This window comes from Anser brachyrhynchus, assembly GCF_964034855.1.
Source record: "Anser brachyrhynchus genome assembly, chromosome: 4".
Lineage (NCBI taxonomy): Eukaryota > Metazoa > Chordata > Aves > Anseriformes > Anatidae > Anser > Anser brachyrhynchus.
In genome coordinates, this window is record NC_137698.1 from 50,673,336 (window position 1) to 50,688,071 (window position 14,736).

Here is a 14,736-nt window from a genome sequence, read left to right on the forward strand (position 1 = left end):
GATATGGTGTATTTTTCCACACACACTTCTTCTGTTTCTTGTGTAGTGGCAGTTCTTGGGGACGCTGGCTGTCCAGTGCTTCTCATGGGAATGAGAGATGACAAAGACATCAGAGGTCATCTAGTCTTTCCCCTGGCCCCTGAAATGTAGTTATTTTGTTATTGTTAGCTTAAAATGTGCAAAGGAACTGGGCTTCCACTATTTCCCTTGGCAGATTATTCTACACTTGGCCGTATCTGTCAGGAAGTTTTTTCTGATTATCTGCCTGAATTTTTTCCTTTCTTAGTTAAGCTCCAGACCACCTTAAATAACTGCGCTCCCTGCTTTGTGTTTATGTCCAGCAGATACCCATAGATATCTTTTATCACATGATTATCCTTTCCACTTTGCCCTTGGCTCGTTGCTGAACCAGGCTACCCATATTTTGCGCTGTTAATTATTTTGTATAATTGATGTATCCCACGAGTTTTCATTAAGTTTTCACCTCCCAAGTCCTTTATGAAGGAGGGCTCTTGTCACAACATTGTGTTTGCATGCTGGTTTGAAAGGAGGGGGAGGATGGAGGTTGGCATTTCCAAGCCCATTTCTGAACACCTCTGCGAGAGGGTCTGATTTCTGCATAGGGCTGCAGGATCCATCTGAGGATCAGATGCTGACCGAAGGGCATGGCTGTGGGTACCCAGTACTGAGCAGCATGCTTGGGGCCCTACCCCTTTTTACCCACAGCCAAGAGAAAGCCTCTAAGCTGTGTTCTGCAGCATTGGTAGACCTGTCCTTCAGCCTCCCTGCAGCTGCCGTATTTAGATCAGAGCTTCTTTAAGCTGTTTGTCAGTTCTCCAGGGGGTTATTTTTCTTCATCCTTGGAGTCATTGTTTACTATTTTATATTGGCAAAGGCAACTCGCTGCATCCTTTTGTGAGGTAAAAAGGATAAACAGCTATCTAAGAGGCCTTGAGGAAAGAGGCAGGGTTTCATGAGGGTGCTGACCCTTGCTTATACAAGCGTTGGAGATGGGAATCAGCAATGGAAAAAAAACAGTGTTGCCACAGGAGCAAAGTAACTAAACTGAAGAAGGATTAAATGAAAATGTGGTAGAGGAAGTCTGAAGGGCTGGGATCCTCTCCAGGGGCATTTGGTGGCTCTGGGGAAGAAGGAAATAAATCAGATTTTGAGCGCTGCTAGGGTTTTGGCTAAGGTGTAGAGGCTTAGTGGAACAGCCTTTGGTCATCCAGGACAGCAATAGCAGTACGGAGAGGCTTGACTGCATGAGAGGGGATTCGGTAGCATCCATGCGTGCTTTGCAGGTGGTAGGGACCAGGGACTTGGTGCGAGGCTGAGAAAGGCAGAAGCCTGACACTTGTCAGTGTTGATTTCTTCTGAAGCATGAATAGATGGCAGTAGAGGGTGGCTGCGAGGCTGCGGGAGCAGGCTGTCATGGTGCTGTGAGGTGGTGCCCATGATGCGGACCATGGGGAACATCATTGCCCCTCCTGGAGAGGCTTCTGACACGCTTTCTGTTTCTGATTTCTCCCACCTCCCCTCCCTTTGCTAGACTAAAAGTGCCAGGTTTCGGCAGGGGAAGGAGAACTACGTTGGGGACATCTCCACGGACCTAAAGCAACGCTTAGACAGCATCACGAGCAGCCAGAGCTCAGCAAGTTCTGGGTTTGTGGAGGAGCGGTCCCTCAGTGACGTGGAAGAGGAGGATGGTAGGATATGTCTTCTCCTGGTTTTGGAGCGGCTGTCGTTGGTGGAGGCTGATGGGGGCATGGGGGACAGAGTGATTTCCAAATCTTCTTCAAACTGTGTGCAGAGTATTTCCTGGATGACCAAAGTTGCTGAGCTATGGATCACTGTAGTTCAGCATCCCAAACTCCTCACCCAATCCCAGATAACATCTGGGCTAGAAGGGTTCACTTTTAGTGCACTGCCTTTTGGAGAACCATCTATTTAACATCCCAAGGTCTTCAAGAAAAATCAAGGAGCACAATTTCCAAAGGTAGCATAGAGAGGGTTTGCCAGAATGCTAAACTAATTTCCTCAGTGTTTACCCAGAAGTTAAATATCGTGAAACACCAGCTGCTTCACTGCTTATTCACAGAGAAGCTGGATTGCCTTCCTTCTGTGCAGGTGGTCCGTCAGGAACAGGAAACCTGAATTATCCTCTTATTCAAAGCCTCCCCTGAATATACATATCCTTTGCAGAGGTTTCACTGATGTATTTGCCATGTCCTCCTTTGGCAGCCACAGTGCAAAGTGCTCACTGTTGCCAAAGTGTTTCAGAGAGCACTTATTTCAGCAAGTGGTGGGATCAGACTGGTCAAGAGGGAGGCCATAGCTTAGCTGCCTTTGTCTCAACTAATACTGAGAATCACGCAATGCAAAGAAAATTATCAGTATATTAATGAATCTAACAGGTAACATCAGGCATGTGCTTTATGAGGTATTTCTACACCATTTTGGTCCTTTTCAGACCTCTTCAGTGTAACCGCTGACCCTCTGAGCCTGGGATGTTGTTGAAGTGTGTAGGCCTAAAGCAGGCCTCGAGATGAGGGTTTGCGCCAGAAGAGTTGTAGTTTGTGGCAGATTTCTTAAAATCAAGAGCAGTGCACAGAACTTGAGACATATAATTCAGTAGGAACTAAATGCTGAGGTATCTGTTGGATACTTGAGTACATTATTCCTCAAGGTCACTAGAAGATGAACTTAGGCTTTTTCTACCCAAAATTAGCAGGGCTTTTTGCCAAACTCAAGATTTTCTCCCCATGGCATATTTTTCCCCCATAAGGACTAGGTGTGACCTCCTTCTAATCTGCTTCCAAAGTCATCTGCTGAAACCACAGCAAGCCTTTCCTGTCCTAGGAACTCATGAGCTGTGATTTTGGCTGTTTTTCTTTTGGGATTGTTTCACAAATCTTTCCACCGGTGGGAACTCTGCAAGTCAGTGAGGAAGCCTGGAGTAAAACCCATCATCTCAAAGTGTATTTTGCACAGGTCTAGTTTGGTGCAAAATGGATTGCTAGTGCAATTATACAGCCAAAAAAAAGGGCTTGTTTTGCTCTTCCAGCTCACTGTGACATGAGGTTAAGATGGACATTTACCTAAGAAGCAGTTATGGGTAAAATCAGTGACAAAGGGCATGCCTGACTGTTGCCTGATTCTTTGCAGCTGGTCCTGAAGACCTTTGCAAGAACCCTTTGACCATGGAGGACCTCATCTGTTATAGCTTCCAGGTGGCGAGAGGAATGGAGTTCTTGGCTTCACGCAAAGTAAGGAACTTCTCAGGAAGAGTGGCATGTTATTTATTTGACTGTAGGAAATAGTGCTGTAGGTCTGTGGAAGGAAACAGCGTGTTCATCTTTGGACTAGCAGTCATCCGCAACATTTTCTTTTTTGCCCTGAGACATATCCGAATCATAAATATTACAGAGCGAAACAGCCCGTGCGTTTATTGACACAAATGTTAGTGATCTGTATAAGGTTTATGGGTCACCGCTTCATAGAATAATGATTAAGTAGTTGGAGGAGGGGAGCTGATGTATGAGGATGACGAATTAAGGACAAATCCCTGGTAAACGGAGCTACACTAGAGAGAAGAGCTTGCTCTGAGGAAGTTGCCTGTAACTTGTGTGAGGAGAGACAATGATCATCTACCAAACTTTGTGGATGTTGTCTCTTCAAAGAGTGTCTTAGCAAACAATTAATGTCCTGGTTGTTAATAGCACCTCACCTGCATTTTAACCTTCTATAAGTGCATCTCCGTTGTTTGATCCTAAATATATATAGTACATGTTTAGGAGGATGTATAGTACATGTTTAAAAGGATGTAAATGCCAGCGAGAATGAGGAATTCCCTGCAGTGGTATAGAAACAAGATTACTCAGAAATGGGAAAAGGAAATAGAAGTGGAGAATATAACACTGCTCTAGAGTGCAGGCTAGGTCTGCAAGGCAGGTATCAGAACTTTTTCTAAAAAATGTGTCCGCTTTTATGCATCCTGGTTGGTGTGTATATGTAAAAGTAGGTCTTTCCTCTATCTGTATTTCTAATCCATACTAGAAGCAAATCTGCAGCTACTTTCAGAGCCTAGATTTTTTACTTTGAGCTGTGGAAGCTTGAGTTTTGAAGTCTTTGGTTGTTGGCTAAACTGTCATTCTGCATAGGTAAAGTCATGGACTTTTCTCTCTCTAGTCGGGATTAGTTTGTATTGGAATCAAATTGGCGTTTCAGTCTGGTATGTTTTTCAGAGCAAGAGTGGAGTATACAGATTTTAGTGAACCTTAGTAAATCTAAAGGTAATCAGTTCTGAACCTGTTTTGTGTCAGCTTCTTAGGATAAATAATTAGCTAACTTCAAAGGCCCTTTCTGCATAGTGGATAAACAGATGCATGTTTGTATTTGGGAACACAAGTATTCCTGAGCCAAATCAGTTGTGACCATCAAAAAAGCACTTAAAATCAGTAACTGTGGATGCTGAGGTTTCATTTTCTTGAAAGGTTTAAAGAATTATCTGGCCTTTGAGGGTAGGAGAGCACATATGTGAAAGAGATCAGCCCTGCGGTCGGAGCTGTGACAACAGGCAGCATATAAAGTTGTTTACTTCTCTTTGCAGTGCATCCACAGGGACCTGGCTGCTCGTAATATCCTCTTGTCAGACAATAACGTGGTCAAAATCTGTGATTTTGGCTTGGCTCGAGATATCTACAAAGACCCGGATTACGTGAGGAAAGGAGATGTAAGTTTCAGATTCTCTATTTGAGAGAGATACTGTTTTTCACCTTAAATGGCTTTGTGGAAACTCAGTGTTTTACTGGGCCATGATATTTATTTATTTTTTTAATGAAAATGCTTTCAGGCCAGACTACCCCTAAAATGGATGGCACCAGAAACTATTTTTGATAGAGTATATACCATTCAGAGTGATGTGTGGTCCTTCGGAGTTCTGCTGTGGGAAATATTTTCATTAGGTGAGTCACTTTAATTTTATTGACCTTCTTAAAATTTAAACAACAGAGCCTGTTGAAGAAAACAGTCAGAGTGTTCTTGGATTCTCTTCAGCATTTTTTTTACTTCTCATAGATTGCCTGTTTATTTTCTCCATCAATATGAAACCCTCAAATTTCCTTAAAAATGCAAATGTGGGAACATGGACTTAGATGCATCTTCATACAATTTCAGTATGTGATTATGTGCCTCATTTAGTCAATCAGTTGCTGTTGCCATCATAAATATAAATTGTTTGCACATCCAAATATGCTGAACTACCTTATTAACTCAGGCCGTAGTGGATTATATGTTTGAAAATTAATTCCAGAATTTAAAGAGTCTAATGCATTCAAATTAACATTGCTCTCATTTTAGGCGCGTCACCATACCCCGGAGTGAAAATTGATGAGGAATTTTGCAGAAGACTGAAAGAAGGAACAAGAATGAGAGCACCAGACTACACAACACCAGAAATGTAAGAAAACATTCTTTCAGCTGACAGTTACCCCACAATAACAAGAGGTGCTTGAGCAAGCAATAGGTTCTGTGTTCTTTACGCTGGTATTTTAATGGGCTTGTCCTTCCAGGTACCAGACAATGCTGGATTGCTGGCATGGAGATCCTAAGCAGAGACCAACTTTTTCAGAGCTCGTGGAGCACCTGGGGAATTTACTGCAAGCCAACGTCCGTCAGGTACATGAAATATATTCTCTGATTACTAAAACTACTAACTGAACCTCATCTGTCTCACCAGCCACCGTGAAATACCATGGATAAGTACTGACTGCTGGAGCCATGGGAGAGCCTTTCCTTCTTCCACTGCTCCCAACAAGCAGTTGGGACAACTGGCAGAGAAGAATGACCCTGCTCAAGCAGGGGCACCCAGAGCTGGCTGCACAGGACTATGTCCAGGCAGTTTCTGAAGATATCCAAGGAGAGAGAGTCCATAGACTTATGTTCCTTATGTACAGAGTCTTTTTTTTTATATATCTGCCCATAACTTGGTATAGTAGGATTACTAATGATTTAGACTCCTGTCATGAACTACAGTGTACTGTGACTACAAAAGACAAAAATTATTTACTGTCTGGTAACTAATAGCTAATTATGTGTGTGTCATATCATAACCCAAAAGAGAAAGATGAAAAAAAAATAGAGAAGAGTTAGAGTCTACTAAAGGATTTCATATGGCACTACAAATAGATACACAGTACTGAAGGATGCATAATCCAATTTTCATGCCTAAGAGCAGAAATTTAAATAAGTGGAGAAAAGTTTTAAAAATATCATCCTTGTTATTCACATCAAGTGAGATTCTGAAGTATTTATATAAAAGTTACTTTTTTGCTATCTCCATTTCATCCTTTTTTTCATTTACCTCTTACATGTAACTTAGTCTTTATGATTCATATCCTGTAATCCAATTCAATCTCATTTTCAGTTTAGGTCTATTTTTTTTCCTCAGATTCATGTACTTTGCATTATCGGGATTCAAAAATTACTAAAAATGACATTTTTTTTTATTTCAAAGACATCAAGAAAAGACTCTGCTTACACATTTTATTACGGCATATAAATGTATGTCATATAAAATTCCCATTTTTTAATCTTAAACTACTCGCCAGGGGTTATTTAAGTTTCCTTTTTTTTAATGTAGCTGCTCCTGCAAAGCTGATATAATGCTTGTAATTTAAGAAAACAGACCAGGTATCTCTGCTGGACTGATACATTCTCCATGTATGTGTGTGTAACTGTATATCTCTATAGCCTATTTCATTTTTGTATTTTTTTTCACTGCATTCTACAGGATGGTAAAGACTACGTTGTCCTTCCTTTGTCAGTATCGCTGAATATGGAAGAGGATTCGGGTCTCTCTCTCCCAACTTCACCTGCTTCCTGTAGGGAGGAAGAGGAAGTCTGTGATCCTAAATTCCATTATGACAACACAGCAGGAATTAGGTATTTTATATGGTGGACATCCTACTGGGGCCTCTGGGCAGTTTTTGTTCATGCTGGGGGCAGGGAAAATGAAAGGAAGAGACTTCAGCTGCTCTGGTCCATATTTAACCTCCTCCATAGGGATAAGAATAAAGTTTCTGTAGGCAAAAACAGCTTTCTTACCTTCCCAAATGCTAGTGATGACCTTTAGATTTTTTTTTCATTATCCTTTCAAGATTTGGTGTTCTCATTCAAAAAAACCGCAAGAGTATTGTTAGTTTTTAAGAAACAGAACAAATACAAAGTTGTACTGATCCAATTCATGTGTGCTCACACTCTTATATTGCAGCTCCCTAAAAAAACTAATGGTAATGGATCTGTCAATAAGTAGCCTCGCTGGCATTTCCCCTCCTAACGTGAAATTTTGGTACACAGGTCATGAATTGATAGCCAAGGGGAATGTGAGGTAAATTGTCACTGGGTTCTGTCCACTGCTTGCTTCTGTTGTGCTGCTGGGGTATCTGTGGTGGACCTATAGTGATAGATGCTGTGGGGTATCGTAGAAGAGGTGAATCCCCTATGTGGTTCTAGAAAAGACTAGGTAGGCACAGGGCATTTCACACTTCAGCTGAACGCTTCAGTCCTAGAGATGAACTCTCAGCCTCATGTTTTAGTAGTGGGGCACTCCAAAATATAATTTTTTAAGACACAAAAGTCTGTATCTTGCTCTCCACAAACGTAGTAGCTATGAGGAGAGGCTGATGACTACAGTCTTTAAATCAAAGCTGGAGGAGGAGAAGCAAGCACAGGGAAAACACAGAGAATATTAAAAATTATTTAGATTTATGAGACAAATTAAAATCAACAGGAGGTTGGCAGGACTTGGCACAACCAGGCTCAAAGCTGAGAAAGGGGATGGATGATGCCCTCAATTGCCTCCAGCTTTGCACAGGTGTATGTGGGCTTCTCTTCCAACTCTACAATGCCCAGCATGGCTTTTCCTTCATTAGCTGTCAGGAACATAAATTAGCCCTGTTTAACTGAGACAACATCCATTTCATTCCATATGCACCAAGAGAGAAAGCTGGGGGGTAGCTGTTGTGTTTGCTGTATTAGTACCTTCATGAAATTCCAGTTGTTGTTTTTTTTGGAGTTGTTTTTTTCATGGATGTCATCCTGACCAGAGGGCTTCTTTTGGAGAAGAGCCTTCATGAGGGATGTAGTGCTGCCTGTTGTGATCCCCATGGCTTAAGGGCGGCAGTCTGCAGAGTCTGCTGTTGTTGTCCTAGGTCCAGCCAGGGGTCTCTGAAGTTCAGCCCAAAGAAAGAGACACATGCCTTTGCTCCGGGCTCCTCTGTTTATTATACTTCTGAGCAAAGCTTGCAGGAAGTGAAGGCCTCCAGCATAATTGAGGAAAGGAGCTGTTTTCTCAAAGCTGTTTTTTAGAATTTGCTCAGAGATCAAGGTTGTCAGGAGCAGAAGGTCAGAAACTTGCCACTTTCTAGGCGGCTCATCCTTTTCAATAAATGGATATTTTGAGGTTTGCATAATATGTTTTGACAAAAAGATTATTTTCTCTGTAGAGCGATAAAAGGATTCTGATATCATAGTGCTGTTTGCAGCCAAGTTGTGGATAGTGGACACAAAGTTTTTGTTTTTGTTTTTGTTTTCTTTTCAGTCAGTACCGACAAGGTAGCAAAAGAAAAAGCCGACCTGTGAGTGTGAAAACGTTCGAAGATGTCCCATTGGTAACCACTGTAAAAGTTGTTCAGGAGGTGAGTTTCTCTGCTGTTTGTCTGCTTTTTTTGTCTTCCTCTTTTACTGATAAGTGTATTTTTTTTCCTTTTTTAACCCTTTTCATTTAATGCATTTTTAACACCTTTACAGGAAAACCAAACAGATAGTGGGATGGTTCTTGCATCTGAAGAGCTGAAGACACTGGAAGAGAGAGACAAAGAAGTGAAAATACCCTTTAGGTAAGGCTCAGGCTGCAAATAGGATTGAATATGACCTTTTTCTTGTAGTAATTCAGAACACTGATAGCTTTGTAAATTTTCTTGAAACATAAAAGCTTTTCTTACTATATGTTTAAAAGCACAAAGAAAAGTTGTGCATTGTATGTCTGGTCATCTGCATCTGGTACCAAGAGAGGGGAGGTAACACAGCTGCTGTAAGCATCAGGCAGCACTGCAGAAGGGACTTGTATTTATCAGCTGCAAAAGCATCAACCACCCATTGAAAGAACTGAGCCAGTGCACACAACTGGAATGACAAAGAGCTCTTTTTTTTTCTAAAGCTGACTCTTGAGTTTTCAGGATGTACCTGGGTGTATTTTCAGAGCATTGTACAGGGCTTTAATTGTGCGGTTCACAGGAAACACAGTGGCATTCATCTAGCTGAAACCTCACGTATACTCTCTGAGAGCTTCTCAGAGGAATTATTTTGTGCAAACAAAGGTATAGAGCAGTTACAATTGCACCTTGGATTAATTGTACAAAGAATCTCAAAATTTTCTCTCTGTTTCATTTGCAGTCACAATCTATCTCCCTGCACTGTTATAAAATTAAATATTTTTTCATTAGTGAAGTTAGGGCGTATAAAAAAGCCTGTCCTTATAATGAAACATATGTTTAAAAGGGCTTAAAGCCAGTTTTGTCAAATGCACCGTTTTGCTTTTGGTGGTGCTGTGATGGAAAGCAGCTGCCACCAGCAGACGAGTCTCTGTGGCTCTCTCTGAGCTGCTCCTCTTCGCTTTCTTTGCAGCACGCTGGTGCCCAGCAAGAGCAACGAGTCCGTCATGTCCGAAGCCTCCAACCAGACGAGCGGGTACCAGTCCGGGTACCACTCGGACGACATGGACACCACCATCTACTCCAGCGAGGAGACTGAACTCTTGTGCACCCAGGAGGCTTCTCCTGCCCTCTCCCGCGCGCAAGGGCTGCCGTATGACGGCGCCGCGTCGCTGCCACCCCCGCCGCTCTAGGGCGAAGCCAGTGGCTCCAGGTCCCCTGTGATGTGCCTTCCTTGCCTGGGCTGGCGGTATTTGGGTTTGATGTGTACAGAGACCACATCCACGAGACTAGGAAAAGACGTTTATTTTTTCGTGAAGAAGACACGGGAGCACCTTGCAGCAAAGAGGCACAGTGCCGGGCTGTGGGGTGCTTTCCTCCAGAGACGCTGGTGGGCGAGGACATTCAGCCCTGGCTGGGGTGAGTGGGTGCAGTGCCGACCCGATGACAGAGGCAGCATTGTGGCCTTTGGGACCCTTGTGACATGCTGAGTATCTGCCCAACACAGGCAGCGGCATAACATTCAGCTTAACTGTTTCTAGTTGTACGAAATAAAGGCACAGCCCTGCTCTTTTTTTTTTTCTTTTTTTTTCTCCCGGCTGGACTCCAGGAAGGAAACAGCACGGCACTGGCTTCTTGTTTCTCAGAGTTACCCCTTGCCTGCACCTCCACAAACAAAAAAAGGAACCTCCAGCTCAAGGCTCTGGCACTCGCTGATGGCCTGAGGCTAAACATAGGCAGGGCTAAATATAGGGGGGGGTGATGGTCTCTGTCCTTGGCAGAGAAAAAATGTTGCTGTACCAGACCTCGTGAGCTGTGTCTCCGTAGGGAAGACTTGCCTGGTTAGCGGGGGGGAGCCAAATGATGGGATGTGGGTGCCTGGGACATGCCTCCCCTTCAAGGGTGGCCTGGGCAGTCCTGTAGTCCCGATGGGGCATCCTAAGTGCACCCTACCTTCTCATCTCACCCCCTTCCCCAGATGTAGGTCAGGGTCTTTCACTCACAAATTCCAAGTCTGAACCAGCAGAGACTGGGGTTTCTGTAGTCTTGGAATCCGTGACTGGTTTCATGGCAGCTCCGATCTTCTCCGAGGAGTGAGATTGTAACTAATGGTTGGACGACTTCTGACCTGTGCTCTTGTAGTCACAGAGCTCCATTGATGGACACAATGCAGGCTACAAGGTTTTAAAATGTAAAGCTATTTCTACCGAGTTCTTTTTTGTATTTTTATAATGGTTTTTGGTTTTTTTTTTGTTTGTTTGTTTGTACTTACTATAAAGTCAAATGCTGGGAACCATGAATATAAGGCATATACAGTATTTATAGCCCCTCTATGTAGAAATAAATGTAATATATTAAAATATAAATATATATTATATAATGGATATTGTACTATTCACATTTTGTATCAGTGTTCTGTAGCATTACGAGGGTCACAATATTTTAATAGATAAAACTGCATTTTATTAAAAGGGTCCAGAAATTTAGAGGTGAGGGCTATGAGTAGATCTTTTCTTGCATGTATTTTCTTATGTTCTATCTATTGACAGGGGAACTTATCAAGTGCTACTTATTTCAAGTACCATTAACAAATCTAGCTATTTAGGACATTGTACAGGTCTATGAACATTTCTGTGGACATCTATAGTAAAGAAACTTCAGCAATTTTTAACAGTTGGAAGTAATTGAATTTAGAGAACTAGTCTGAGGAATAGGCTGTTTGTAGAGACTGAATCTCCTCTGAAAGGCTTTATTGTGCTCAGTTAGGGAAGGGTTGATCTAATTGTGTTGTGGCTTCTGCCTGGGGAGTAGCAGTTTCCCTTAAAGTCTTATTCATTTTTTCCCACTTGTTTTTCTTTGCTCTCACTTCTTATAGCTGAAATGTTGGCCCCTGCCCTTATGTAGCAATGTGTTGCTTTATTTTGAATCCGTACTTAAAACTCCCACCTTCTCTCTCTGCTGTCCCATTTTTGTCTGTCTTTTCTGCCCTGTGAACACCTTCATTCTCAGTGCAAGCCTGACCAACATTAGGGTATCGGGACTCCAAGAATTGTAACTGCTTATGCTAAAAACTGTGCAAGGGAAATTAAGCCACAACATCAGACTTGATTTCACCTTCTCTTTATTGTAGTTTGAAATGAGACCTGTATAGGCTGCTGCATCATGAGGGCACTTGGCCAGAAAGTGGGAGATGCCACTGGTAACATCCCTTCAGGTTCAATACAGGACAAACACCTTCTGTGCATGAGATTAATGCCCCAACTACAGGGCTGTGGGTGTCCAGCTTCAGACATTTCTCCATTCCTCTCCTTGAAGCATCTTACAGCCAGGAAAAGAAGAGCTGGGAGGTCAGATAGGGAGCACAGTAAGTGAGACACTTCTTAGATCTGCTGTAAGGGTTCCTAGGAAGGATTTCACATATAAGTTATCACGTATATATTTGACATTTATCTTCCTTGCCAGGCAATACTCTAGCCAGAAGGCTACACTTGACAGAGTATGTTGCACCCCTCAAAACCCATCCCCATCAGTATCCTTCAATATCTTTTCTTCTGTGTGTTGATATAAGATAATGACACTGGCAGAAGTTTGATGGGTATCCTGCTAAGCCACATTTTGGGAAGTCCTGGCATGGCGGTAGAAATGGAGATCAGTCATCAAAGATCATCTGCCCTAGAACTGAAGTTCCCCAGGTTTTGGGATGTTCAGATTAGATGTTTAAGTTTTGTAGTTTTCGTTCCATCTTGTTGTAACACATGGTATGTGCCACACACACGTAATCAGATTCTTCCCTGTGTGTTAGTAGTATCTATAAAACAGTCATTCACTGTGATGCAGACTGATGAAGATATAATATAGCCATTTCAGCTAATGAGCTTGCATTTATAATCCCTGTTAGCCAATGAAATTGTCTTGTTCATCCTAAACATTTTAAAGATGTCTGGGAAATGTGGGAACTAGCACACACCTGGTTTAGGAAAGGAAATTAGCTTTAAAAAAAATACATATATTCAGTTTCAGGAGCAAGCAAAGCTTCTATAAATGCATTCATATATTTGGCACCAAGACCCACAATTCTTTTCTTAGACCATGGCTTTTACATCCTTTAAAACACCTGGACTTTTGGTTGTATTCTGAATACAACACATTCAGCTAAACCCCAGCCAGGCTACATCTGTCTTGGTAGATGTCTTACATTCCAAACTGGCTGTTTCCAATGAAGCAACTGACATAGCGTGGTTTTCCAAATGCCTCATAAACCAGCCCCGGCTTTATTCCCATTCTGCAGCCATGCAGTGAAGCGTCAGCTTTTGGATCAGCGTCCTTACCCATGAAATGCATGGGAGACTCCAGCTTGGATTTGAGCACGATGAACTGCAAAGAAAAGGGATGTTTGTGAGATCAGGGATACAAACATATTGCTATGAGCAGCTGGGTAGGAGTGGGAAGAAGCAATGACGGGGTTGACTCCTGCTTTTCAGAAGAATTGCAAAAATAAACTGCAATTGCTGCTAGGTTTGGATATAGGGATCAAGCAGAGCGCTGCCTGAAATAGGTAGTATTGGGGCTTGAAGATTGCTCGGAATTAGCTCTTATCAGTGCAAACACAGCACATCTGAAGAATGCATGGGCATTCAAACATGGTGGCAAGGTCCTTCTCCAATCAAAAGATATCGTAAAATGTATCTTTGCATGAAAATGTCTTGGCAAGCACAGTCCCTGCCTAAACTTTTCTTATTAACACATCTCCACACACCAACTGTATTTCATACAAGCATAAAAACTTTCAGCTGAGAGTGTTTCACTGATTCTCCATGTCTTCTTCGGATGTGATTGTCCCCAAGCACCATGCTGGACTTTTGGGAACAAGTGCTCATTAATTCTAAAAGCAGCATGTGACTAAAAAAGGCTACAGTCCCAGAGCCATTGAAATCGGGGACAGAAATTTCCTCCTAATTACATCTCTTTTTGGTGGTTCTATGACTGGAAAACATACTTGGGCAGCGTGGATAGCCTCCAGATAAAAGGCTGGAATTTGCTATTTTTATGTGAAACATTTCCAAGCCGTGAATCATCTGAGGTTTCCCCTCATCACCGATACTTGAGTACACACCCTGTGTTACCTCGCAGTGTGGGACCTAACAAAACAACAGCGAGGGCAAGGAAAACAAAGTTAACGTTTTGTTCTTACTAATTGACATATTTATTAGGGACAGAAGTTAACCAACAAAGACCTTTTCTTTGGATTCCAGCCCTGAATCTTCATTCTGCCTGGCTGAGCATTGCAGTCTGTGTCATAATATATGTCCTCAGCTTCTGAACCCCTGACATTCGGGCTGGTTAAGGCCCAGAAGGTCATTGGGAAACGTAGCAGGAGCTCTCAACATATGGTGCTGATAAACATCTCAGCATCAGAGATAAGGAGCTGGTCAAGGAAGCTGGGGGTTTGTTACCATAAAACTATACAATGTAAAGGCTAATCCCTACACAGATTTAATTAGCTGTTAAATGTATCAGGTTCATGATGAAGGGTGTTCTGGTTACCTACATGTTATTCACTGACTGCCACCAGTTGATTCAAATGAGGAGTATCTCTGCCTTGCAGCTTGTTAGGGTGACTTGTTATGGTGAATGATAGTTGCTTTGCCAGTTTAAGGAAAGAAAAAAAAAAAAAAGGAAAATGAATTTAATTTCCAGGCCCAGCTCTAGTAACAGACACAGGCTATGGTGCCAGGAAAAATGTCAGTGCCATGTCATTTGCTGAGTCTTCATCAAAAAAAGGCTTTCTTGAAAGATAGAATACATGAACCGAGGTTTATGAGGCTCAATGTTGTTTTTTGGGGTAGCTGAAGATGTTTGGCATCCCACAGGGCTGCTTCCCTTGGCTCCACGCTGCTCTCTGTATGATCATGCTAAGCAGCTTCCCAGCTCTAGCAATGATTCCACAAAAGCGAGTGGAAACGGAGCTGCTTTTACTTTTATTTCTCTTGGTCTGTTTTCCCACTGCAGCCAGGAGCATGAC

At 42.4% G+C, this 14,736-nt stretch overlaps 1 protein-coding gene across 1 annotated transcript in view; it reads left to right on the forward strand.

Moving 5' to 3' along the window:
- Window positions 1-11,098, forward strand: part of KDR (kinase insert domain receptor) — a 28,066-nt gene extending 16,968 nt beyond the window's left edge. Inside the window, exons 21-30 of the mRNA XM_080588930.1 lie at window positions 1,553-1,709; window positions 3,169-3,269; window positions 4,613-4,735; window positions 4,856-4,967; window positions 5,362-5,461; window positions 5,574-5,679; window positions 6,794-6,945; window positions 8,603-8,699; window positions 8,812-8,900; window positions 9,688-11,098. Of these exons, the coding sequence (XP_080445056.1) occupies window positions 1,553-1,709; window positions 3,169-3,269; window positions 4,613-4,735; window positions 4,856-4,967; window positions 5,362-5,461; window positions 5,574-5,679; window positions 6,794-6,945; window positions 8,603-8,699; window positions 8,812-8,900; window positions 9,688-9,907 (1,257 nt within the window). The 3' untranslated portion in view covers window positions 9,908-11,098. The remainder of the gene's footprint in view (window positions 1-1,552; window positions 1,710-3,168; window positions 3,270-4,612; window positions 4,736-4,855; window positions 4,968-5,361; window positions 5,462-5,573; window positions 5,680-6,793; window positions 6,946-8,602; window positions 8,700-8,811; window positions 8,901-9,687) is intronic.
- The last annotated feature ends 3,638 nt before the right edge of the window (window positions 11,099-14,736 follow it).